The sequence below is a fragment of the Hylaeus anthracinus genome, unplaced genomic scaffold (assembly GCF_026225885.1).
Source record: "Hylaeus anthracinus isolate JK02 unplaced genomic scaffold, UHH_iyHylAnth1.0_haploid 11981, whole genome shotgun sequence".
NCBI classification, from domain to species: domain Eukaryota; kingdom Metazoa; phylum Arthropoda; class Insecta; order Hymenoptera; family Colletidae; genus Hylaeus; species Hylaeus anthracinus.
Genome location: NW_026534329.1, coordinates 6,077,198 through 6,101,411, shown reverse-complemented (window position 1 = coordinate 6,101,411; position 24,214 = coordinate 6,077,198). Strand labels below are relative to the sequence as shown.

The window sequence follows — 24,214 nt, the reverse complement described above, 5'->3', positions numbered from 1 at the left end:
AGTTGCATACAAATGTTTATTCAGTATTAAAAGACGCTTCGAAACGAATAAATATTCCCTCTCCTCCTTATTTGAGAAACTTAAAAAATAATGATATGTTTAATCCATACTATCTCTTATACATATCACCTGTTTATTACGTATTAATTCCGATTATTTTAAATTAATATCAAGCACATAATAATCTTCTTGGTCAAATTTTACGAAAAGCATTTGCATATACGAATTAAGTACGTTATAGAGTGACTCAATGGCTTATCATAACCTCTAGTTTCTTACAAAGGGACTCTTTTTTGCAATTACTTCCCATTTCCGGTTTACTGCCTAAATAGTGTAGAATGAATGACATGTAGGAATCAAAGTAGATCTTTGTACCTTTTAAAATATGTGATATACTGTATAGATATTAATCTTAAGTAATTTATTTACATTTTATACTGTGCATAAAGTACTTAATGTTATGAGTTACTATACAGAATAATCGCACTTAAGAAAAACGATAATTTGCAAGGAAATAAATAACCGAAGTTAAACAAAAGAAAAAAACTACAACTCACTTATATTTGTATTATTATTACAATTTCTTTAAAAATTTTTGAAATGCAATATAGAACATTGCAAGTAATTTGTATGATATAATCATTTATATTAAATATGAAACATATTTTTATTTGAATTTAATGCTTACAAGTATTTATCATCGAGTACAAAGTTTATTTGTATATTAAATATTCTGGAAGTGATAAACTACAGAAAGACTGTTTATTTTCTACGTAATGATTTAATTTATGAAGCTATTAGTAAAATGTTTAGGTAGAAGTAAGGTATATGTTGATATTAACATAATCTGTAGGATTATTGTAATAATTTTCAGTGTGATAATAAAAGAGTTATGTCATAATCCATGAACGTTTATTAATTTCTTAGTTAGCAAACATCAATAGAAATATGTACTCCATATCTTTAAATGACCTTTGGATTGATTCTCATAGTTTAAATGATGTAATCTATACTGTAAAAATTGTTAATACTTACGAATATTAGAATTCACTGGTGTATTATATTTCGATTATAATTTCTCAATTAAAATCATATTTAGATAAAAGTGATCTTAATTTAGAGAGAATTAACAATAATCCAGATACAATAAGGTATTTTATAAGTTTTGTTGAAGTATAATTTCTTTGTTAAATATTTATAACTTTTTTTATTCGTTCGGCTTAATTACTGTAAATGACGTACATTCACATTTGTATTTAACCTTAAATAGTACTGCACTAGAATTTAGGTTACTTCTTACTTGTTTTAAATGTGCTTTATCGAATAGAAGTAATGTTATAAGGTTATGAAACTCTAACTCTAATGAAAACATTTATTCGTATCAATTTATATATATTAACACGTCGTATAATAAATAGCATAGTAATCATTATTGTGTTAAAGTATTTACTGTTCACGTATATTTTAAGAAACATTTACTTACATGTACTACAAAGATATTATTGGTTATGTTTTGTAACAATAGTTAAGTTAAACAATGTCATTCGTTTCTTGCAACCTTCGTCGCATGTCAACTGCATCAAGAGTGTTAGAAAAATCAAAAGTCGTTTCCCCTAACCTGTCACCGTTTATACGCTGCAAATCTGGTAAGTTGGACGAAAGTTCAATGAATGTTCGATAACACAGATATTCTCGACATGTCGATACTTAATTATCTTATTTTCATTACAGATGATGTAGTTGTCACTATTGGTGATGTTTCAAAGCAAGTCAAAGCTGCGAAGAATCCTGAATACGTACCAAGAAAGTATTGTAAGTTAAATATATTTTCTTACAAATAATTTAACTCTTTGTAGTTCTATAGAAGAAAGAAATTAATTGATCAATTGATTGATAGTATTAAAGACATCTACTCAAGACTCAATGAGACACTTAAGATGGATGCTCCAAAAGGATATTTTATCCCAAGATATTTTCTTAATGGGTAGTCCAGGAATTAGAAGAAGAGAATTAGCTCTAGCATTTCTTGAACTCACTGGACGTGAATTAGAATTTATTGCACTATCAAGAGATACTACTGAAGCAGATTTGAAACAAAGGAGAGAAATTAAAAGTGGCACTGCTTACTATCATGATCAGAGTGCAGTGAGAGCAGCAACAAATGGAAGAATTCTCATTATCGAAGGTGTCGAGAAAGCTGAACGAAATGTGCTTCCCGTTTTAAATAATTTATTAGAAAACCGTGAGATGCATTTAGAAGATGGTAGATTTCTTATCCCTGCAACACGTTATGACAAGTTACTTGAGGTATCGTTTATCTCTTTTTGCTAATATTTGGTATTACCAATCGAATAATTTGATAGACTTGTTTCAAATTTATCGATTATATGTTTCAGGCGCACAGCCAACAAGAATTAGATGCTTGGCGACTTGTCAGAGTTAGTGAAGACTTCAGAGTTATTGCATTAGGTTTGCCATCGCCACGATATCCTGGACATTCTCTCGATCCTCCTCTTAGATCTAGGTTTCAAGCGCGGCACATTCCACCACCGAAGTTCGAAGTAAGTATATTTCAATTATTAATTCGGTAAAGATGTCTTGAAAGTTACTTTATACCAAAGTAACTTATTTAGTTTAAAGATAGTAGTGTGAAAAGATTATTAAGACTAAGAAAATTACAGTTGTTACTGTACATTGATAAAATTCTTCTCAATTTCGTGAAACTACGATATGACGAGTGGGTCCACCATTTTACATTGTAAGGTTATATTACAATGAGAAAAGTCTGCATTATTTGGACATACAAATTTATGTACTAAAAATTTATAGCTAAGGAGAATATTAAGGATACTATAAAATATGAATATTTTACACTTTGAAGTCAATCAGAACAGTAGTTTTGGAGATTTCTCGCAACGTGCATGCTTCAGCCATCAATTTGCAAAAAAATTATGTACGATTTATTTTGACCGAGTTACGCCATTTTGAATTTATTCGTGTGTTTTACAACGAATATCGATACATTCAAATTTCGAAACTTCATTATGGGAAAGGATCCACATTGAACATCGATTTTATTATCCAGAGCGCATGTTAATCGATAAATACAAAGGATACTTTATTTTCTTATTTAAAGTATCTCGACTTACTAAGTTATTAATATGCAAGAACGTTTAGAAGAGGATCTCCGCCACCGAAATGGAATACGAAATATTAAATGTGTTTTATACATTTTACTTGAAGTTACAAAATACTGCGAGAGTGACGAGCCGCTAATATGGCGTACACGATCGGCCCTTTTTAGGGCCAAAATGAAACGTAATCCAGCAACCTCCTCGCTGGATTCCTATGTTTCGTATTTAATCAAGTAACAATCAAGCGAAGTTTTGTTAAAAATCTCCATTAAATAAATCTACGGAACAACTACCTTCAGAGCCACTGCTGCAAATACATTTTCCTCATTAGTGGTTCGAAAACACGCAAGAATCACACGACAATGCTTTGTAATTACTGTCGCGGCTCGGCGGAGACAACGGCACGTGCAAGTCGCTGGAGTTTTGGCTGATTTACGGGAAACGCAACGACGTACCATCGGACATGGGGTGCGGAGGTCGCACCAACCCCTCCAGTCAGCCATCCCCTTCCGGTGCTGGTTTCCTTCCTATATAAACTGTTCGTCGCTGCGCTATGGTCACAGTCGTCGCAGTTTGGATCGCGTGTCCCGAACAGCGGACGCGTGTTTTGTCCTTCTGTTCAGCCGAGAGTCGATACGTCGGAATTCGGTCGAATGTGAACGCTGCATCGGACAAACTGCGAACAATCAAAATTTACACGAAACGTTAACCCGTGTCTAGAAATAATAATGACGAAAGGGCGCGAAAAGCAAGGGACATTTCTGAAAAAGTAGACTTTATATAATTCTATAGTTTACCCAGCGATACAATTAATTTTTCGTTTAAATGGTAGATACGTGTCTAAGAACAGCGTGTTAGGAAATAGATACAGCTGGAATTTTATCGAACATGAACCCTGCATCACAGAATTCAATAACTGCGGATAATAAGATTTTACATGAAGCATTTATCTGTATATACAAGTTATATAATGATAGAGCACGAGACAAGGAAAAGACATTTTACGAAAAGTAAACATTACACAATTCGATTGATGATCTTGCGATATAATTAATTTTTTCTGTACATGGTAGATATATATTTCTATGTGAAGAAAAGGTCGTTAAGAAAGAGGAATTAAGCGAACGTCTATGTATATTAAAAAAAAACTTAAAACTTTTAACGTGTTTCACGTTTCGTGTGATCACGCGTGAAATCTATGTTGGCGCCATTTTAACCCCTCGAGTCCATTTCAGAATAATTTACTTTAAAGCTACCGAAAGAACACTCCCTTTATGAAATGTTTACGTGGAACTTTAAATGACACAAATTTTAATAACAAAATTACAATGATCGTACGTCGCCGAGTGAGTTAACTGTTACAATCGAGAACTCAATTTCAATAAAAAACACAACATTTTAAATCGTCAACGCGACGAAGAATGCCAACTATATGTTCATCATCGAGTGTATGTAGCCAAGAACTCAACTATAATAAACACATTTTACATTTTCTACGCGACGAAGAATGCCAGCTATATGGTCATCGTCGGAAAGACCGATATCCGTTCGCACAGTGTGGGTGGACGGTATCAGACACGCGATTTTGTCACCGGACGATCCTCTGGTAGATACTGAATCGCGACGACGATCTCGTTCATCCAGAAATAAAAGTTACACCACGAACTATCAGCACCCCGAATCGGAATTGAATCATCTGAACAACTGCTTCGCGAATCTGCACGTGGTCGTTGGCAACAACCATCTCGAGAGCAAGACGTCCTCGCAGGTGTATCGCAAACTATCTGCGCCTCCTTATCCTCGAATGACTACTCCGACGTTTAATACTGAAGGAGAATCCTCGTTCGACGACAACGGAAAAGTTGAAAAGGTTCATCGAGATCGTCGAATTGGGAAACGAAAGGTACATCCTCATCTGGAAACTGATTTTTAAGGATGAATTGTATATGCAGGTAGTCAGTATGAGCATTTTTCTTTAAAATAATTTACGTTTCTTGTCTTGTACGAAATTTTCTTAATTAAAAAAGTTGAGAGTAGATTACGAGTGTTATCATGCGTGGATTGATCCACACGTGAAAATATTAGTCATATATCAATGAATAATTTAAAATAAAGTAAAATGAATTTTTAATACATCGATATAATTGAGATTCGGAAGACAGTCCTAGCTAGGAGTTGAACTATAATTCGTAATATCTCTATGTACAGTATATTCGCACCCATTATTATAAAATATTTTATATATATTTGCAAAATTGATACAATTTTAGTATGTGTATATAAAACCTTTCCTACGTACGAAAAATATTAATATTATAATTTGAAGATTTCGTTACTATCATTTCATTTTTAAAGACGAAATGCAGGTGAGTACTAATTACACATTTTTCATTAAAAACATTACACGATTTCAAGGAAAGTGTTCGTTGAATGCTCTGCGAGGTGAAACTTGTTTCCTAAGTCTAGAAGTTTACTCGCTGTCCGACATTATAATTTTGTATGCCGAAGAAGTGCAAAACAAAAGGTCGAAACGTACATTATTCTAAATAATAATGCCAGCTGCTTGCGCGTTAAATTTAGTTTTCAGAAACTGCCAAGCAACTTTAATTTCATTTCAAGGATGGAACTCGTGGAAGATCAGCAGAATCGGAGCGCGATTCTAAGCCAAACATAATGGAGTGCAAACAGGCGCAGGGAACGCTCGATACTTTCTGGAATCCGTTGTTCGAAAGGGTCCTCCAATGGCTGGATTTGTCGGGAAGAGCTCAGAGCTACGACTTCGAGGAGGACTCGGTGGAAAGTTCGCCCCGCGACGAGGAGAGAAAATGGAGTCCTGTTAAAAGAAGGTTTCCGCGTTTCAAGCGCGAGTCCTTCGTGGAAAGGGAACGGGTGGCTATACAGAATTACAAATTATACAAGGAGCGTAATCCTGAGCACGTTGGAAGCGAAGAGAATAAGGTAAAAAGGTTGCCTAAGATAGAGTGTACGAGAGAAGAGTGTTCAGAAAACGGCGAAACGTCCTCGAGTCTTTTGAAACCGTGCGTGAAATCGAAGGAACACGTGAGAAACAAAGTTCAAACAGAAAGAAAAGCGTCGTCGATGTGGTCTCCTCCTGGACGCCTTCAGCTGCACATAATGATGCCGAATCTCGTTTGCGAAGAGAACGCGTCTTCGCTAGAATCATTAATCAACGATTAAAGAAGCGAGAATACTCGAGCTATTATACTCGACGACTACGTTCGCATGTAACATCGTAGCCGTTCTGTAACTCGTATCAAACTTTTTACGCGTAGCGTGTTTCGAAACGAACATTACTTTCTGCCATGAAAGCCGACTTGTTCGCGTAAACCTCATCCGTAAAGACAATTTCGTAAGTCGACTTAGATTAGTCGAACGTTTCAATGCTTTAGTGGTCTCTAGGGGTAGAAAAAATGGCGTACGTTCTTCTAATGCTGACGCCGCAAAGGTAATTATAGTTCTAGTTCTAATTTTCAAAGTAATATTTGTCTGGTACAGTAAACAATACAATTAAACAGTAATGCTCGTACCGACAACTTGCAGTTTTTGTTTAAATTTTTCGAACTAACAAGCGTTGAATGTACTTTTATTTTAAAGTATCGTTATAATTCACTGAAAATAACAAACACGATGCTTTTTTTTTAGATTGCTAGTAATCGTATTACTAAATTAAATGGAAAGTGTCAATAACTGGGTCAGCGTCGAGATTAGATTCCTTACTATAACTTACCTTGCTTTTAATGCGTTTAAATATTAACTCGGCCGCGTGTAAATTCAATTTAATCCTCTACCTTGTTTCTCTATTTTCACGGCGATTCTTCGGTCGGAACTAATCGGCTCCATTTATGTTACTCTTCGTCGGCGCTCGATACGTCGTAATGAATTCCATTTTATCGAGAGCCAATTCGATATCCATTATTCACGGCGTGAAGAAGTAAAAGGGGGTTGGTGCCGGCGCGAGACGTCGCGACGAATGAGTTTACACGTTTACGGGCGGCAATGTTTGTTAACTGGCATATTTGTAAACTCGAAACGGTGATAATAGTTACTAGAATTACTTCGAAAGTCAAATGTAATTAGAAGGCACGAGGCATTAACTGTTTCAGAACGGTTTTCCGTGACGGAACGACAATACTATACTCTAGAATTTCGTGACACGTGTTCCAGTTTAGAGGGTGAACTTGCTTTACGCTAATGAGTTTTGTTTTGTATCTGTCCTCGCACAGTTTTAGCTCCTTCGAACTCGATTCATTTTCAAGCTGTCAGACAAAATATTTTAGTTAGGCGGTTTTTATATGGAACCTGATATAACACAAAAGTCATTTTTAATAATAATAAAGTTGTACTGGTTGCATAGTTTCGAGTGAGTTAATAAAAACAAAAAACAGAATAAATAGAAAACAACTGACAACTATAATAAATATAATAAACTTAAAAAAAATATAACAATATTATTATATTCATTGTAGAGTATATTCAACACATATTATGTATATTTTATTTACGTATATTTTCTACATTATTCTACGTCGTAAATGCATAATAAACAAATATCGAACATTCTTATACGGTAATACTCGATTCGTGCTGTTAGGTACATTGAACTTCGATAATTTATAAGACTTATTCGATCGCGTGCCAGTACCTCGGAACAAAGCATTAATCCCGTAATTATTTGGCGAAATATTTCAAGAAGTTTGCAGAAGTTTGTCACTCGGCGATATTTATCGCTACGTACAAGGAACAGAGTGTCGATCTTATCTGAACCTACGATTCACAGAAGACAGTTTTGCGGTTAATTAACATCGCAGTAGTCCCTTCAAATCGTTTTCGCTATTATAAAAGTAATTACAAGTGACATTAAACGCGACGTCGAAATGTAGCGTGCTATCGAGTTCTATAGACGTTTCATTAATGCTCGTTTGGCGCAAGATTTGCATTTTCTTCCGTATTTAAACACATTTTCGAGATTGATGGGTGCCCCGCAAGTTTAAGTCTAATTATATGGTAGCATGTCTGCGAATAACGGAGTCCAGGCAGAGTACATTTACTGTTAACGTTTTAATTATTCCTGAAATGATAGCCGTTAGAGGTAAATTTGTCGAATAAAAGTTACACAACGCGGAAGAAGCTATTAAACTATAATTTATTTATTCGTTCATTCATCGACCCTTCATTTACTGAATTTCTCAACAGTTTTTAAAATCTAGACGTCCATCTTGGTCTTATATCATTTTATAGAGTTGTCTTTAACAAATTTCCAAAAAAAAAGCTTGTGCAGCTATTCAACAATTAAAAACGAATTTCATAGGAGTGGACTTGAATGTCACAATAGGTTTCAAAGCGTTTAAATTAAGAGATTTTGTCAAAATTCTTTTTGATTATAATACTTTCCTCTCTTATAGGTCAGAAATTTAAAAAGAATGGGAACTGATCCAAGTCGAATAGATTCCTCTGGAATTTCTCCGTTTCTCCCGCTTGATGTATAGCCTCGTATTTTCATCGAGTCCGCGATTATCGCGTCGATAGGCCCGAGAATGTAGCCCAATTGAAACTTTCCGATGGAAATCAGTAAGCTATCTCGAGGATTTCGTGCCGAGTGGTAGTTACGCCCGTGCTTGGCTCGCGTTGGAAAGCTCTCTTGGTGCTAATCACTTCGGTGGACTGTTTCAAACAAATCGTGGTGTAATATTTTGTAACGTGCGGTTGTTCACGATTACACGAGGTATCCGGTTTTTAGGCATACCGAAACAATGCGGACACTTCGCGGAAGTAATGCGATTAAGACTCTGCTCGTTGCTGGAAAGCAGATGTCGAGAATTATTAACTGTTTCTCGAAAATCAAAAGAAGCTTCTACTCGAGCCGTCGATTATGAAAGTGCTGGAAGTCTATCAATTTGTTAGTCTAAGAACCGGAGACAATTTTACTTGCGTCATTTTGAAATGAAAACAACCCTTTTTTTTTAACGAATATATAGTAGTTTTTGTTGTTTTTACACTTTTCCTTTCCCGTTCCTCCTCCTTTCTTAAATACCATTACTTTTGTCGTCTCTGTACGTACGGGGTGGAAATTATAAAGCGTTGCAGTCGAATATGTCCGAAAAATATTTTAAATACTCACCGCAGAACATGATTTTGTAGTTTTATCAATGTACACTTGTAAAAAGAATCGCGAACCCAGGATATCTTTTCACCAATTTATTGGCTCTCTCTCTTTCATTTGATGACCACTAAAATGGCAACATCGAACAAATTAATATTTTGTTATCGCTTCCGAGATCGAACAAATATTCGTCGCTCTCCTGTATAGTACTCTGAAAAGTGTTCACATCGTTCAGAAATCATTTACAATTAAAATTTTGGTAAAGTCTATTTTCTAGAATTGTTCCATTTTAGGATCAGTTGGAAACTTTGAGAAACTTAGTCCCAGACGTCGATAAGGGGAAATTGTCTCAACTATTATCATGCGCGCACGCTTTGGTCACGCAAGAAGCTATGTCCTTAGGTCTTCCAGATTTTCCATTAGATAATCTAACGTCAGCTGCTATTATAATGGTAAATATTCGTTCGTCTTCGAACCTCCATTCACTGGACGAATTTGTTGGTCTAATTGAGCATTGGTTAATTACCGCAGGACAAGTGCCCGCACCTGTCGGTATTGGACGTGTTTTACAGGTTCTATCCGTATAAATTGTTTCTGGGGAAAGAGGGTCAGACAGCCGTCGAAGATATACTTTCAACCTTTAATATCCTGGATACAGGGACGAACGATGCTAAGGTTACACGACGTGTAAACGTAAACGAAAAAACGAACGATTCGTTGAGCGTTACGATACAACATGGCAACGTGAAAACCACGCTGAATGTAAGTGATGGTAAACATCGAAAAAGATCGAATCTTTAGGTCCTGATGGTAGCACAATTCATTGATGAAATTATTTAGAAGCACTATGAATAAGAAACAGATCTTTTAACACGTTGGCTGTCAGACTATAAAACACGTGAAAATTTGTATGAAGTTAACATTTTGTCTCGAGACTATTGAAAATTAGATAATTTAACATTCGTCGTACAGTTTAATTTTATAATCCCGCCAAAATCACAAATCGCGTCCAAATTTATTTTTCATTGTCGCCTCATCTTTGGAATTAATTTTTGTATCTCCTTAATGAAAAGTCCTGTCACCAATTTCTGGGTGACGTGACGACCAACGTGTTAAGGGATGTGCAATGATTTTTCCCGAATATATTTTATACTTTATCTCTATGTCCAAACAATAAAATTATCAGTCAGCAAAGCCCAGACAGAGAGAAAAATAGATTTGAGGTCCTAAATGGTTGAAATATCGTCATGTTTCAATGTGTACTTCATCTTTAGGTTCCTTGTGGTTCCAAAGATATAAACGACAATGCAAAACAAAATAAATACGTAGAGACGAATTACCAGAATAACTTGTTGGCAAGCATGCTGGAGTCGCACTTGGTTGGGGACTTGTGTCTGATTGGTCCAAAAGGTTGCGGGAAATCTACAACTGTGCAGACGTTGGCCGATTTAATGGGGTACCAAGTCGAACCTGTGGTACTTTATCAGGTAAGTGTTACGTATTAATATTCAATCACGGCTCGAGCGACTTTCATGTAGAGGTAAGTGATACACACAACAAAACAACTTATCGAAACTGTTTTGTACGTAACTTTTAAAATTATAAACGGTCAGAGATAAATAATTACTGTTAATAAAATTTGGTCGAGATATACGGTCCATACTATACGAGGTGTTCCAGAATTAAGAATTGGAAATGGGGAAATAATTTTTGAATTATTAACGAAGCATCATCCGACATTTTTGCAACGGAAATTGTGGTTCAGAATTTCCAATTCTTACACTAATTCTGCGACATCCTGTATACTATACTATACTACACATTTAATTATCTAAAAATCAGTATTAAAATTTTTGTAAAAATCGGATATATTCCACACCGTTTGTATTTGAATAAAAAATCGAAATTCTAAAAGCAGGTTTTAGGAAATCCTTTATGCTGTATATCTTGCAGGGAAATTGTGCATTGTAGGAGAATTATGAATAGATTGTTTTTCTTAGAAAATACGAAACTAAAAATCGTGTAGAGATACAGCACTTTCCCACTGTTTGTAACAATTCGTTTGAAACGGTTGAAATATCTTCTCAGGATATGACATCCAGAGATCTGATACAACAACGAACCACTCTGTCCAACGGTGATACCGTTTGGAAAGACTCGCCACTGGTTGACGCGGCCCTGCAAGGGAAATTGGTGATATTGGATGGAATTAATAGGATCCATCCTAGTACTCTAGCTGTATTGCACAGGTATACGTCGTTTCGGGTTGATTGGACGAAGCGTTTGAGAACGATTTCCAATGACACATTTCGATTCGTTTCCTAGATTGGTTCACGATCGTGAATTGCAGTTGCACGATGGCAAGAGACTGATCAGGGCTGATCGTTACGACGAAATAAAGAAGGAATATAATAAGTCGGACGCAGATTTGCTGGATTCGGGGGTGTTGCGTATCGATCCTTCTTTCAGAATCATGGCTTTAGCGGAATCGCCGATAATTAATAATTCTTCGGGCCAGTGGTTGAACTCGGAGCTGCTCAGCTTGTTCGTTTTCCATGAAATGAGACCGCTGGCCAAGTCGGAGGAGCTCCATGTCATCCGATCGAAGGTGTTCATCCCTGTGTTTGAGCATTCCTTTGACTTCTGAAGGGGTTACACCAGGTTGGGAGAGTAAAGTACTCGAGGTCTTTTTATTTATTTACCGCAGTGAAGCCACGAGTTCGAAAAGTTTGTGCTTTTACTAAATGAACGTACATTAGGGTGGTTCTTATTTCAGTAATTTTATAAATCTATATTACGCACTTCCTAAATACCTTGCAAATGGATACAAACAATTTTCTGCAAAATTGGAGCTCTCAATTTTAACATTAACACTTACACCAAACTTTTGAAAGTTTTAAATGGAAGATCCATACTATTTTTTCAATCCGCGGTTACTCTCTTTTATGACTCCGGTAAAAATTGATGGAACGATATGAAATTTGTTCGCGTTATTTCTTATAATAATAGAAACAAACTCTAAAAATTGCAAATTTTTATTTTAATTATTTCCTTATACACCAGCTCAGTACACATAAAGCTACTTCCTCTATTTGAAATATTTATGTGACGGTTATAACTTTGTGAAATTTTTTTTAGTACAATTTGGTAGATATATTTTTGTAAGGAAATATTTTGAATATCTTGAAACACGAATAAAAAGAAATTCTATTTTCGATCGAGAAAAATTAGTACCACCTTAAATTACGTTGACGTAAGATCAGCTATTTGTTCTTTTCAAGTCTTCGATCCATCGATTACAATTTTCCTCGACCTCTGAAACTTCCAACACGGTGTAATCCCTTAAAGGGACCGTCCCTTTTGCATGCTAAACGGATTATAACGCTGTTCCAGTACGGGGAACCCTCCGACGCGTTGTCGAGCATTTTAGAGCTGGCGCACGTACTGCGATCCTCCGGTGATCCAACGCTACAGTCTCTAGCTGGATCCCTTAGTACTAGACAACTTCTGAGGATAGCCGGGAGAATGCATAAGTTTCGAACGAGCGATGCCTACGATGCTGTGCAACGCGCTTGTTTGACTCGTTTCTTGCCAACGGTGGCGAAACAGGCTCTGGAAGATTGTTGCAAACGAGTGGGTATTGTTCCAACGAAAAGCGTCCCGAACGAGGACATTAAGTGCGAAATTATGGAGAATACCGTACGAATCGGAAACACGGTGGTGGATCGATACAGCACGAAGGCGCTAACGAAAGTCCCTGACATTCTGTTTTACGACGTGCCTCAACACGTAGCCCTCTTGGAGAGCTTGCTTCAGGACTTCAGTTTGGGCCAGAATCTCTTGTTAGTGGGGAACCAAGGTGTAGGCAAGAACAAAATCGTCGACAGATTGTTGCAGCTTCTGAATAGGCCACGCGAGTACATACAGCTTCACAGGGACACGACTGTTCAAACTTTGACGCTACAGCCGATGGTTAGAGACGGTAAAGTGGTCTACGAAGACTCCCCTCTTGTGCAGGCCGTTAAATTGGGCCACGTGCTGGTCGTCGACGAAGCGGACAAGGCTCCCACCCACGTCACTTGCATTTTAAAAGTACGTACCACGCATTTTCTATGCGAATTAGCAGATTTTAAATTACACACAAGATTCTTGAGCTCGATCAGATCCTATTACAGGGTAGTTCGCCAAGTTCATTTAGTTTGAGATTTACGCAATTTGCAGACGACTCTTTGAAAGCTTGCATAAGTTAACGTGCTTCGCAGGTTAATAAAACGAACAACTTCACGCGTTACTTCGTATCGTAAAATAGACCTTTCTCGCTTGCAGACTCTGGTCGAATCCGGAGAAATGATACTATCCGATGGTAGACGCATCGTTCCCTCCACGAATACTGTTGCACAGAATTCGAACACCATACCGCTCCACCCGGACTTCAGGATAATAGTGTTGGCGAACAGGCCTGGCTTTCCATTCTTGGGAAACGACTTTTTCGGAGCCCTCGGTGATCTGTTCAGCACCCACGCGGTCGACAATCCTAGCATCGACAGCGAGATTCAACTTTTGAAGCGATACGGTCCGAACGTGGATGAGAATATAATATTTAAGTTGGTGAAAGCTTTTGGTGAACTGAGGAACATGGCCGACCAAGGGTTGGTTTCGTATCCGTATTCGACTCGAGAAGTCGTTAACATTGTGAAGCATTTAGAGGTGAGCTTCATTGTTAAACTTGTTTGTATCGTGACGTTTCACAGATTGGTATATATACTATTCTCTGTTTCCAGAAATTTCCACAGGAATCACTGGCTAACGTAGTGCGAAACGTATTCGATTTCGATCGATACAGTCAAGAGGTTTTCGATACTTTAGTGTCCGTTCTTCACAAACATGGGATTCCTATTGGGACGAGTCCCACTAATGTCGCGTTAGCGAGAGAGTAAGGCAATTATTTGTAAAGAAACTTTATTCAGACAAATACGACAAATTTCCCAGTCTTAAACAAGCGTTCGTCCGGTCTTAACCGATCAATGTTCCTTCTACAAACAAAACAATAGCCATTAATTTATAACAAATAAACAACGAGAAGATCATATAGTGATTTTTAGCGATAAAGTGTAATAACTAAGGTAGAGTCAAAAATTGATAGAATAATGTATACAAAAAATAAACGATAATTAAATGAATGTAAATATACCTTTGTCATCTTCTAAAAAGTTAATATTACAGATGCTTCATTAAGTTTGGGTAAATTCGTCTTTTTTATTATATCCACAACCTCTGCCACTAATTGTTAAGCAAATTTCGCTTCGTGTCAATAAACGCGCAGTTAATTTGTATACGTGTTTTATTTTATTTTCAAATAACAAATTAATATTAAAAAGATTGTAAACCGTGAGAAACGTACAAGGTTTAATGCGGTTCTTCTCCTTTGCAGAATATCTTTGCCAACAGAGAAGGTGTGCGCTCTTTGGAATATTTCGAACGAGCGAACAGTGTTGCACGTTCAAGAAAGATATATCAAGTTAAAGTCGCCTACGAGTTTGAAGCAAAACGTTTTGCCTTTAGATCGCGTCGAAGCTAGATCAGCATTATTCACCGAATTGCAAAATTACTGGAACGTGCCAGTCGATGAAAACGGCGTGGTCGCATCTTTGACAGTTGCCAAAGGCGCGAACGCCAATGGTACCGATGACAGCATTCACATTCTTACGACCAATCCGTTAAAAATCTATACCATGAGTCTGAATTCAGACACGATTCGGGAAACTGTGATACACGGCTTGGTGAATCCTGAAAGAGGTAGCAGACCCATGTTCGCAATATCGACCGATAATAATCAGAATGTCTTGGTGCACGAAGAAACTGTAAGTGGTTTTTATGCGATACTAGCTTTTTCTTTTTTTACATGTGCCAGTACATTGGAATATGTATTTTCAGAGTAACGTTTTGCTACTGGTCGATGTTAACAACAAATCTGCTCGACAAATGCAGTTGTCATCCTTCTTCGATATAGCGTCGGATAAACTATCGAACGCCTTTAGAAATAGAAGCCTTCTCTGGAAGATGAAGACCGATCTGACGCTATCTCACAATCAAATCGTTTTCTACACGTTCGATTCCGATAAAATAGAAGTGATCGACTTACATTCCTCGTGTGCTTACACGATTACTTTACCGTTCGACGTGGAGTCAGTTTTGCTTCCGTCCGAGAAAAAATGGCTGATTCAAGATACGTCGAGAAAGAAGTACATTCTCACGAAATCCTCAGAATCGTCCCCGTGTCCAAACGTTTTACAAGCTGTGCGAGAATCTAACGATAGTCACTTGAAATCCGGTTCATTTCTGAGTTGCAGCAAGAATGATTTGAGCGCCAGCGTGCTCGGCGCCGCTCTAGAACAAAAGATCGATTCGCCGAACAGACTTGTAGTGACAGACAATACCTACGCCAGTATCGCCGTTGGATTTCCTGATTTAGATAGCACCAATGAATTGCATATTTGGCCTAGGACACAGCGAAGCAGAAGTTTTACCCCGCCTATAGTTACGGAGGGTGGACAAGTTATTAGAACGATTGTACCGGAAGAAGTGCCGGATGGTGTTTTTCCCAATGATGCGAGACATTTGGGAGTCGCTGGTTATTTGGAAATCGTTGACACCGTGAACCATAAGTTGCGTTTCATACCGATACCTGAGTGAGTATTTGTGTGACCTCTTGAATATTTAACAATTGCTCTGGCTTTGAACTTTTTTAACCTTCGATGACTATTCATCAGGATTCCCAGCTTTATTATTTTATTACTGACTTCGGTTGGTTGAAGACTCAACGTGATGCTTTATGCTTCAGTTTTTCTTTTTCGGAGGATTTAGTTTGCCCTAAAAATATCTTTCGCGACTTACGTTTATTTGTTTTGTCTGCCAGTGTTTATGTAGACAAACAATATTATTTCTTACAAGTTGATATTAATTTTTTCAGTCATTGTCTAACTATCGCGGAGAACATTCACGCTATTTCGTACGCCTTTAGAGGTGGAAAGCACATTACCAAACATTAAGGGCCGAATATTAAGTGTTTATTTTGTTTTTATCGAGAACAATTTTGCTACCTTTTATTTTTATATTTAAAAATATTTCAAGCACATTTTAAAGAACATTCGGTAATTTTTTCAATTCTCTTTTAAAAATTAATCTCGAAAATCACTTAACATTTGGCCTTCTAATGTTAATGTCAAAGTTTCCTTCCAAAAGTGTCGATATATCTTTGTTTACATTATCGTGGGACGTTTTAGACCAGTCAAAGTATCACCCGTGACACAATGGTTGTACGCAACCGGTTATCCTTTGTACGCTGCGCCAACATCGGCGCAGGATCTGGTAACGGTAGACTCGGCAGGATGTGTTCGACTGTGGGAAACGTCTTTGGCGAATATCGAAAGATCTTTGGGAGCCTGGAGAAGTATGGTAGGAGGCGACAACGAAAGATTGCAAATTACGAAGGAGAGGTATTCCGGATTGGACGTTAGTGGACCTAAACGTGGAAAAATTGACGAGAAGAACGAACCTCATGTCGGAGGAAACACGTGGGCAGGAGGAACCGGAGGTATGGCGCACCGGTACTTGTGTTATGAATTTTTGCCAAGACTGACGCGTTCAATGGAAATTTCAGGAAGGGATACAGCGGGTCTTGGTGGAAAGGGTGGACCTTATCGTTTGGATGCGGGCCACACAGTGCATCAACTCAGCGACGAAGAAAAGAATACTGTTCCGGAACACATAAAAAAAGCGGCGAGGGAAATGGGTCTCAAAGCGTTTAAGCAGCGCTTGAACGATATTAGTATGAGCGAATACGACCATACACTCTATTCTCAATTCAGTAATCCTGTTCAAAAGCAAGTTCAGGCATTGAGGAATATAATAGGTACTCTTTTTTATGCACTACTTTTGTTCCATCCTTTTTAAATACAATGTATACTGTTAAAAATGTGAGGATTGGCAAATCAAATGTGTTTGTTAGTCGTTGTGATATATAATACTTTGGTGGCATCAAAATGAAGCGAAGTGAATAGATTTTAAGATGAGTAGGAATAAAGCTTGCAGTATTAAACTCGATGACATTGGATATAGTAAAAAGAATGTCATTTGTATTAATTACGTTGATGACTTTCCTCCAACCGTTTGCGATCATCTTCAAAACTATCGATCTAGGATTATCTAGTGATTTCTCGCACTGCTTCGCGAAGAATAATCATTGGAAGGATGCTTTCAGTACTATAATAATAATTTCTAATAAAAGATCGCATAATTTTCACAGGTAGTCTACAAGCTAAGAGTAAAGAACGCGAATGGTGTAGACATCAAACATCCGGCGAGTTGGACGATACGAAATTAATCGAGGGATTAACAGGTGAAAGGACGATTTATCGAAGAAGGGCAGAGAAAGAACCCGAGCTGGGTACTCCGCCGTCAAAGCCGAAGCGATTGAAATTAGTGGTGGACGTATCTGGTAGCATGTATAGGTTTAATGGATACGATGGACGTCTCGATCGTGAAATGGAGGCTTGCGTTATGGTAATGGAAGCGTTTAGCGGGTACGAAGGAAAGTTTCAGTACGACATCGTTGGTCACTCTGGCGATGACTATCATATTGGTTTCGTTAAACATACTCAACCGCCGACGGATAATAAGCGCAGATTGGAAGTAATAAAGGTAACGAGAATTAAAGGGCTATGATAATTTAACGGACAAAAAATTGAGCAATCTTTGGAATTTTTTGTACGAAAACCTATGCTACGGATTGTTTGAAAACGTTGTGTGAATATTAAGTAATACTAGAACAGTCAGACGAATTTTTTTTCAAGTAACAATAACGTTTCGTTGTCGAGTTATACCGGGACTACGAGAGATCGTTGAAAAATTTGTTGTCCATGGTTGTCATGATGCAGAAAATTGTAATTCTTTATAAAAATCTTGTAAAATCTTATGAAAGTGTTAAAAAAGTAACAAAATGGCAGCATTTCGAATTGAAATTTCGATTTCAGACAATGCACGCGCACTCACAGTATTGCATGTCTGGTGATCATACATTGGAGGCGACTCACAATGCAATCTCGAGTCTCGCTAAAGAGGATTCCGACGAGTCCATCGTTGTTGTATTGTCGGATGCAAATCTGGAACGTTACGGAATTCGTCCTGAACGGTTTGCAAAGGTTCTCATGTCAAACCCGGACGTTAACGCTTTCGCCATATTTATTGGATCCTTGGGGGATGAAGCAGTTCGGTAAGTACGAATTATGGAAAATGGCGAGGCGGGTGGGTTTGTTTGAAAAGTGAACATTGTATATGAACATTGTATATGAACACTGTATATGAACACTGTATATTGAATTTGTAGATTGACCAAGAAGATGCCCTCAGGTAGGGCGTTTGTTTGCATGGACCTTAAGGATATACCTCGAATCTTGCAACAAATATTTGCTGCTTCTTTGCTAAGTACTACGCGATCTAATTGAAATATGCCGGTAAATTTCTACAATTTTTGTAATTACTTGTAATGGTTATCAAGGAAATAGTGTATTATAATTTATGCCTAATTAATAAATACCTACGACATATGAAGATTGTAAATGATGTAAATATAAAAATATTTTTAATTTGATCGATATGTGTATTGTATTGTGACTAATATTCTACAATTATTTTTGTTATTATGTTACAATTACTTAGCTGTCCAACTTTTACTTCACGCTACAATTATTTAATAGTAATGGTTCGGTAGTATTTATTTCTTATATGGATTTTTAAATGAAAAAATTCCACTTCATTTATAACAGCTTTATTTATTTAATACAGTGTGCCCTTTTCTACTAAATAACTTTTATGAAAACATTTGTTTGACAGCTTTATCCTCTCATGAGACATAAATCGTTACGCTCTAAAGGAAACGCCTATTTTGCATCATAAAAATGGTGAAATATTTCATCCGTATTTTGGCTATCCGTCGTCAATCATACGGATGCATAACTTGAAATTCATGACGTGTACGTGCAGACTGATCAACAGGTTTCCATTCAAACTTTGCTAGCACATTCTATGACAAAAAATAAATCGAAAATGTTATACGCTTCCTTGATCAATCTTCAACTTTCTATTTTCAGACGATGAATGTATTTAAATAATTTATTTGTTGTAGAAACGACAATCATGTGATTTCAAAGTTTACTAAAAATAGAGTAGCATCGTGAAAATCATGCTCCTGACACTGTTTAAGACCATCCCTTATTGGTTTCTACATAATATATCGAAGGAAAGCTATTCAATCTCGGTGATCCTTGCAGGTTCAGTTCAAACGATTTCATTTCATAGCGATTCAAAGCTCGAAACGTTTAAAACGGCGATGGATGTAAACAGCTGTTCGGTATAGATGGTTCAAAATAGTTATCCTTTGCAGTCAACGGTTTCAATTTCGAAAAATTCTAACGTAAACAATTATTAGTCGACACTCGAGTCGCGAAAGCTCAGTGGTGACCGGGAGTCGCCTTTCGAGTGCAAAGGGTTAATGCCGACCACTATATCACGACGGGAAGAATCTAGGCACGGTTCGCGCATCTCGTGGACTCGTCGTACCGTGACGGGGAACCGAAAAGCTCAGGAGGGTGACGGAGCGAGCCGAAGTTGGCCGAATCCCGCCGAGGTGCATCGAAAGCTTCGAGTGGTGTGGGGCGTGCATTTGTTAGTCGCACGCCGGTCGTTGAATGGAGCGGGTGTGGAGACGCGTACAAAGCGCCGGACGTCGCGGTGCAGCAGCTCGATGTGGTTGCCCCGTGCAGCCGTGTCAGCTGCACGTGGACCAACGCGCGAAACGCGGGGGCGGCGGTCGGAAATCTCGCAGCGGACCGCAAACGATCGTGTGCGGTTGTCAGGTCCAGCCGTGCCCGGTGCATCCAGTGCTGATTAGGGTTCGTCGTGCTCGACCCGCGGTTGGCAACTGCGACTGTCCACCCGAATCGCAGCCCTGTCCTCACGCATCGTCGCGTGCATCGGCTGGACGCAGGCTCCGAAGGTAAATAAACGTTTTCTTCCTGGATCCTTCGACGGATATCGAACAGCGAGAGTCGATGTATTCTTATCCGTGTAAACGTTTCCAGTCACCTGTGGAGATAAACAGCTGTTCATTTGTCACTGATAGAACACTCGCGAATGAATGTCAATGATGGACTAATAATTTGTAAATACAGAATGGTGGTCGAAGGGTGAGATAAACTGTCACATCGTTGAATTTATTCGGTGTTAGTCGATTAAAGGTTTATGTGTGCTTCGAAGGCACAGTGGGATGTCCTTTGGCTCCACAGCGGGGGTTGTTCAACTTTCCTAACTCGCGGCTCAGTTTACTGGGGGAGTCTTGATACTTTTGGACTCGCAGGGTTATTTCGAGGGAAAGGAATTTGGGGCAAATTCTATTTCAGAATAATTAAAGTAACAAAAAATTAGGAACAGTTTGGTCAGAGAGTATAAGTGCCGTTAAGATAAATTGAGATAATTTTGGATCTTTATGGGAAAAAGGGTTGCTTGGACCATTACGATGAACACCCTATAAGGTCTACCGGAAAATTCTGTCCGTTCCGGTTGTAACAAGTTTCAACAAGTATGCGCATATTCGTTAAAAATGATATACAAGTTGAAATCACGCTGGCAACATGTCATAAATAATGATAACAAGAACATTATTCAATAAAATTTATTCTAGGTATGGAAAATTTATTATTTCGTTTTATTCTAAAAAAGAAAAAAAAATACATGTCGAATTGAGTAACCTTCTCCTTCTCGAAGTCGGTTAAAAAGCGGACAGAACTTTCTGGTAGACCTAATTGTATTCAAAGATCTCTACAAATCCTCAACATTATATCAATAATCTACACACCTCTTTCATTTCACACGTACGAAGCTTACGAAAGTTTTTTCTCTAATCTAACACGTGTTATCTAACCGACACTATCTTCCCTCCCTCGATTCTGAATTAAAAACATGAACTCTCGTTTCTGGATGCAAGTTTTAGGGACACGATGTTAGTTTCTTAATGAAAAGTCCTGTCACCTATTCCTGGTTGACGACCCTTTCGACCCTGGCGGGACATATACATCCCAGTGAATGTTCCTGATGTTTTTACCCAAATTACAAATGTTTCTCATAGAAACACATATGAAAGAAATGAAAATCATTTTCTCTTCTTGTTCAACTACAACCTTTGATATATAACCAACCCTGATTTAATCTACGCATAATCCAATTAATTTCCAAAAGAGGAACTAACAGAATACAAACAGAAAAAATGGGGTTGAAAGGGTGGCGAAATAAAATGCTAGTAGAGGCTTGTTTGGAAATTGAAAATCCCGTCAGAGACGAAGAATTCTCATCGGAACCGTTGGCAAACATTCGTGGCACATCGTGGTTGGGGTTCACGGCCCAATTTGTGGTGTACCACGACACAGTGGTTAAGAATCACTGCCCTAAAGCTACGGGTCGCGGTCCTTTCTCTTCTCTCACGCTGTTCTTTCCCTCGCCGCGTCGCGACGTGCGCTGTTCCACGCGACAGCGTACGCACACGTTGTGATCCATTGCGAGCCAAAGGGGTGGAAGGCACGAAGGTCAAAGTAACGACGTGTTGATCGTATTTACGAGGCTGCGAGCGAAAGCACAGGTCCGGTGCAACCACGGTTTAACCTGCCTCCCTTTTCCTACGGCGAGGTTAACGTGTGCACTTAACGATAGTAGAAGGCTGTCGAGGGGATTGTGTGCGTTGCATGTTGCGCGCAAACGAGTGGTTCGGAGTGGTCGAAACACTTTCGCGTAATGAAATCACGCGAGATGAGTAGCACGGGTTTATCGGTTGATGAGCCAGCTCCGAGATGAAAGAGGGAAACCCTTGTTTTGTATTGCAGGTGAATGTTCTACAGGTAGTTTAGCGAGTGCGCAGTGCCAAAAGCGAGTATTGGCACAGAACTACTTTTGGATAGAAAGCTTGGCTGTGAAATATGGCGAGCATTTGGTTGTTTTGGTTATAACTCTTTCTTGGCGATTCGGCGAGAAAATAATCTATCTTCGAGAAAGAAGTTTAATATCTTTCACGATTAATGCATTGAAAGTAACGAATTGGTGTCGGTTTCATAGTAGTATAACCTTTCTATTTTATATTTAACCCTAAGTTTCAAATTTCATACCGGACTTTTAAATCGAATTGTACACTTGCAATTGGTTTGCTTTTAATGTCCGGCTGTATGTTACCATTGGATAATGTTCTTTTGGACAAAAGTTAAAATAATAAACGTCAGCTGACAAAATTGTTGAAATAATAAATACATTAATATTTTTTTAAATTTGTTGGACAAAAGATTAAACAAAAGATTGAGCTCTGTGTTCAAAAATCAATAGGTCTTTATCTATGTTCAGATCTGTGTATATCTTCCACGAAAACGTATCGTAGCCTTGTTTCTATTGTTTATATCTAGTTAATTTTCACCAGTTCTTTTTGTTTATATTTTTCATTCATAATTATATAAAGATCGTTCTCTTTAGTTTTCACAATTAAATAAATTGAAGAATTATAGTATTCAGTGAGTATTCATTCGATTCCATACTCCATTAAAATTTAATTAGAAAAATCAGGCTTTTAAGAGTTAACTATAGTAAACAAAAATAAATATGATGCGCATTGAGATAACAGCATGGATGATAATTTACTACTGAAGTAGTCGATAAATAAACTGACTTGACTTGATCTAAACATCTGAAATTTCTTTTGAATTTTTACAAGTCTAAATAACAATTTATGTATATTATTAGTTCTGAGAATTAGATGCGTTTCAAGATATTCGACCAATAACTCCATTTATTATGTTTATCTTTTTTAAGTATATTTTAATAACAAGGTTATATTCCAGCGGAATCCAAATGTTTGCAGTTATTTATTTTATTTGCACAATAGTTGTAGATGTTCTCTCTGCACACTGCGAAGTGGAGCTGAAGTTAATCTTATACGCTAAGAAATTTTCCTTGTCTATTGAGCGTACATCTTCGTTCTGAATCCACAAGTGCACGGGGAATACTTTGTTTGCTTAGCCGTAATAAGGTTTATCCATGCCAATATTCAAGCGTTTAATGTGCAGTTGTTCCTCCGGAGATAGAACGCTACGAAAGGGTTGAATTATATAATAAGTTATGCTACTGGAATCAATTAGAGGATTCTGTACCTGAGCAATTAATCAGAATTTACCTTCTGTCTAGGAGGAAAGTATTAAACTACATAGTATAATTTGTGAATTTACATTATTTAGAGAGCGAAATATAAAATACCACCCTAATACGTACATTCATTCGTTCTAATTATTGCAGCTAATACGTTTAAAATCAATATGTAACTTTTACAGCGAACGTGTAACTTAATGATCAATCAGTTATTTACCAAAGAAAATCCACGTAATTTATATTTTTCACAGAAAATAAATAATTTCTTTCTTTTTTCGTTTCTCCCTTAATCTTTTGTTCGCTATTGCACATAGGGTATATCGTAACACGGTGTGACCCATTTTAGCAGTAAACTGGGGACACAAAGTTACAGCCATTTTTGCACTGTACCTTCCAGCAACAGTTTCCTACGATAACATGGAGTACAGCTGAGTTTATAGGTTAAATCGACCCGACGAATTTCTGAACTTGGAAACTAACACCAAGAGCTAAGCGCGCAATTTTGGAGACGTATTGGAGAATATATTAGGATTAAGATGACCTTAGACCTCACTACAGTTGCTAAGTACCCGATAAGAACTCAATGACCCATTTTTCATACTAATTCAAACTTTCAAAGAGACGAATAATATCTTCGATGTACAACTGCCACTGGAAACTAATTTATTTATAAAACGCAGTTATTCGTGACTAGACGGCGGATCTTTATGCAAAATAAGATCTTTGC

The 24,214-nt window shown here is 37.6% G+C and overlaps 3 protein-coding genes across 4 annotated transcripts in view; all 3 read left to right on the top strand.

Annotated features, from left to right (window-relative positions):
* The first annotated feature begins 103 nt into the window (after positions 1-103).
* Positions 104-18,904, top strand: LOC128885776 (von Willebrand factor A domain-containing protein 8). 2 transcript variants are annotated; one of them, XM_054140038.1, is made up of 20 exons: positions 104-1,151; positions 1,585-1,646; positions 1,732-1,812; positions 1,898-2,307; positions 2,397-2,561; positions 9,549-9,707; positions 9,787-10,017; positions 10,530-10,742; positions 11,344-11,504; positions 11,581-11,863; positions 12,649-13,347; positions 13,582-13,962; positions 14,037-14,188; positions 14,687-15,116; positions 15,190-15,944; positions 16,539-16,849; positions 16,916-17,167; positions 17,561-17,955; positions 18,288-18,526; positions 18,641-18,904. In XM_054140038.1, the coding sequence occupies exons 4-20, from the start codon at positions 1,924-1,926 to the stop codon at positions 18,756-18,758; spliced, it is 5,328 nt and encodes a 1,775-aa protein (XP_053996013.1). In that variant the 5' UTR covers positions 104-1,151; positions 1,585-1,646; positions 1,732-1,812; positions 1,898-1,923; the 3' UTR covers positions 18,759-18,904. The 2 variants fall into 2 exon arrangements, with proteins under 2 accessions (XP_053996013.1, XP_053996012.1); XM_054140037.1 differs by having other exon boundaries at positions 1,526-1,646.
* On the top strand, positions 3,794-6,884 carry LOC128885790 (uncharacterized). The gene is made up of 2 exons (XM_054140089.1): positions 3,794-5,037; positions 5,754-6,884. Exons 1-2 carry the CDS (start codon positions 4,642-4,644, stop codon positions 6,330-6,332), a joined length of 975 nt encoding a protein of 324 aa, XP_053996064.1. The 5' UTR covers positions 3,794-4,641; the 3' UTR covers positions 6,333-6,884.
* An 82-nt stretch (positions 18,905-18,986) lies between the features above and the next one.
* The window catches only part of LOC128885779 (uncharacterized), a 253,435-nt gene continuing 248,207 nt past the window's right edge, over positions 18,987-24,214 (top strand). The window contains exon 1 of the mRNA XM_054140055.1: positions 18,987-20,308. Within this exon, the coding sequence (XP_053996030.1) occupies positions 20,001-20,308 (308 nt within the window). The 5' untranslated portion in view covers positions 18,987-20,000. The remainder of the gene's footprint in view (positions 20,309-24,214) is intronic.

Excerpts from the sequence above, each read along its gene's own strand:
- LOC128885776 (XM_054140037.1), top strand. The coding sequence starts at position 1,538 with ATGTCATTCGTTTCTTGCAACCTTCGTCGCATGTCAACTGCATCAAGA. Across the intron at positions 16,850-16,915 it reads GTGGGCAGGAGGAACCGGAG|GAAGGGATACAGCGGGTCTT; the intron begins GTATGGCGCACC and ends TGGAAATTTCAG. Across the intron at positions 18,527-18,640 it reads TTGGGGGATGAAGCAGTTCG|ATTGACCAAGAAGATGCCCT; the intron begins GTAAGTACGAAT and ends TTGAATTTGTAG.
- LOC128885790 (XM_054140089.1), top strand. The coding sequence starts at position 4,642 with ATGCCAGCTATATGGTCATCGTCGGAAAGACCGATATCCGTTCGCACA. Across the intron at positions 5,038-5,753 it reads GTCGAATTGGGAAACGAAAG|GATGGAACTCGTGGAAGATC; the intron begins GTACATCCTCAT and ends TTTCATTTCAAG.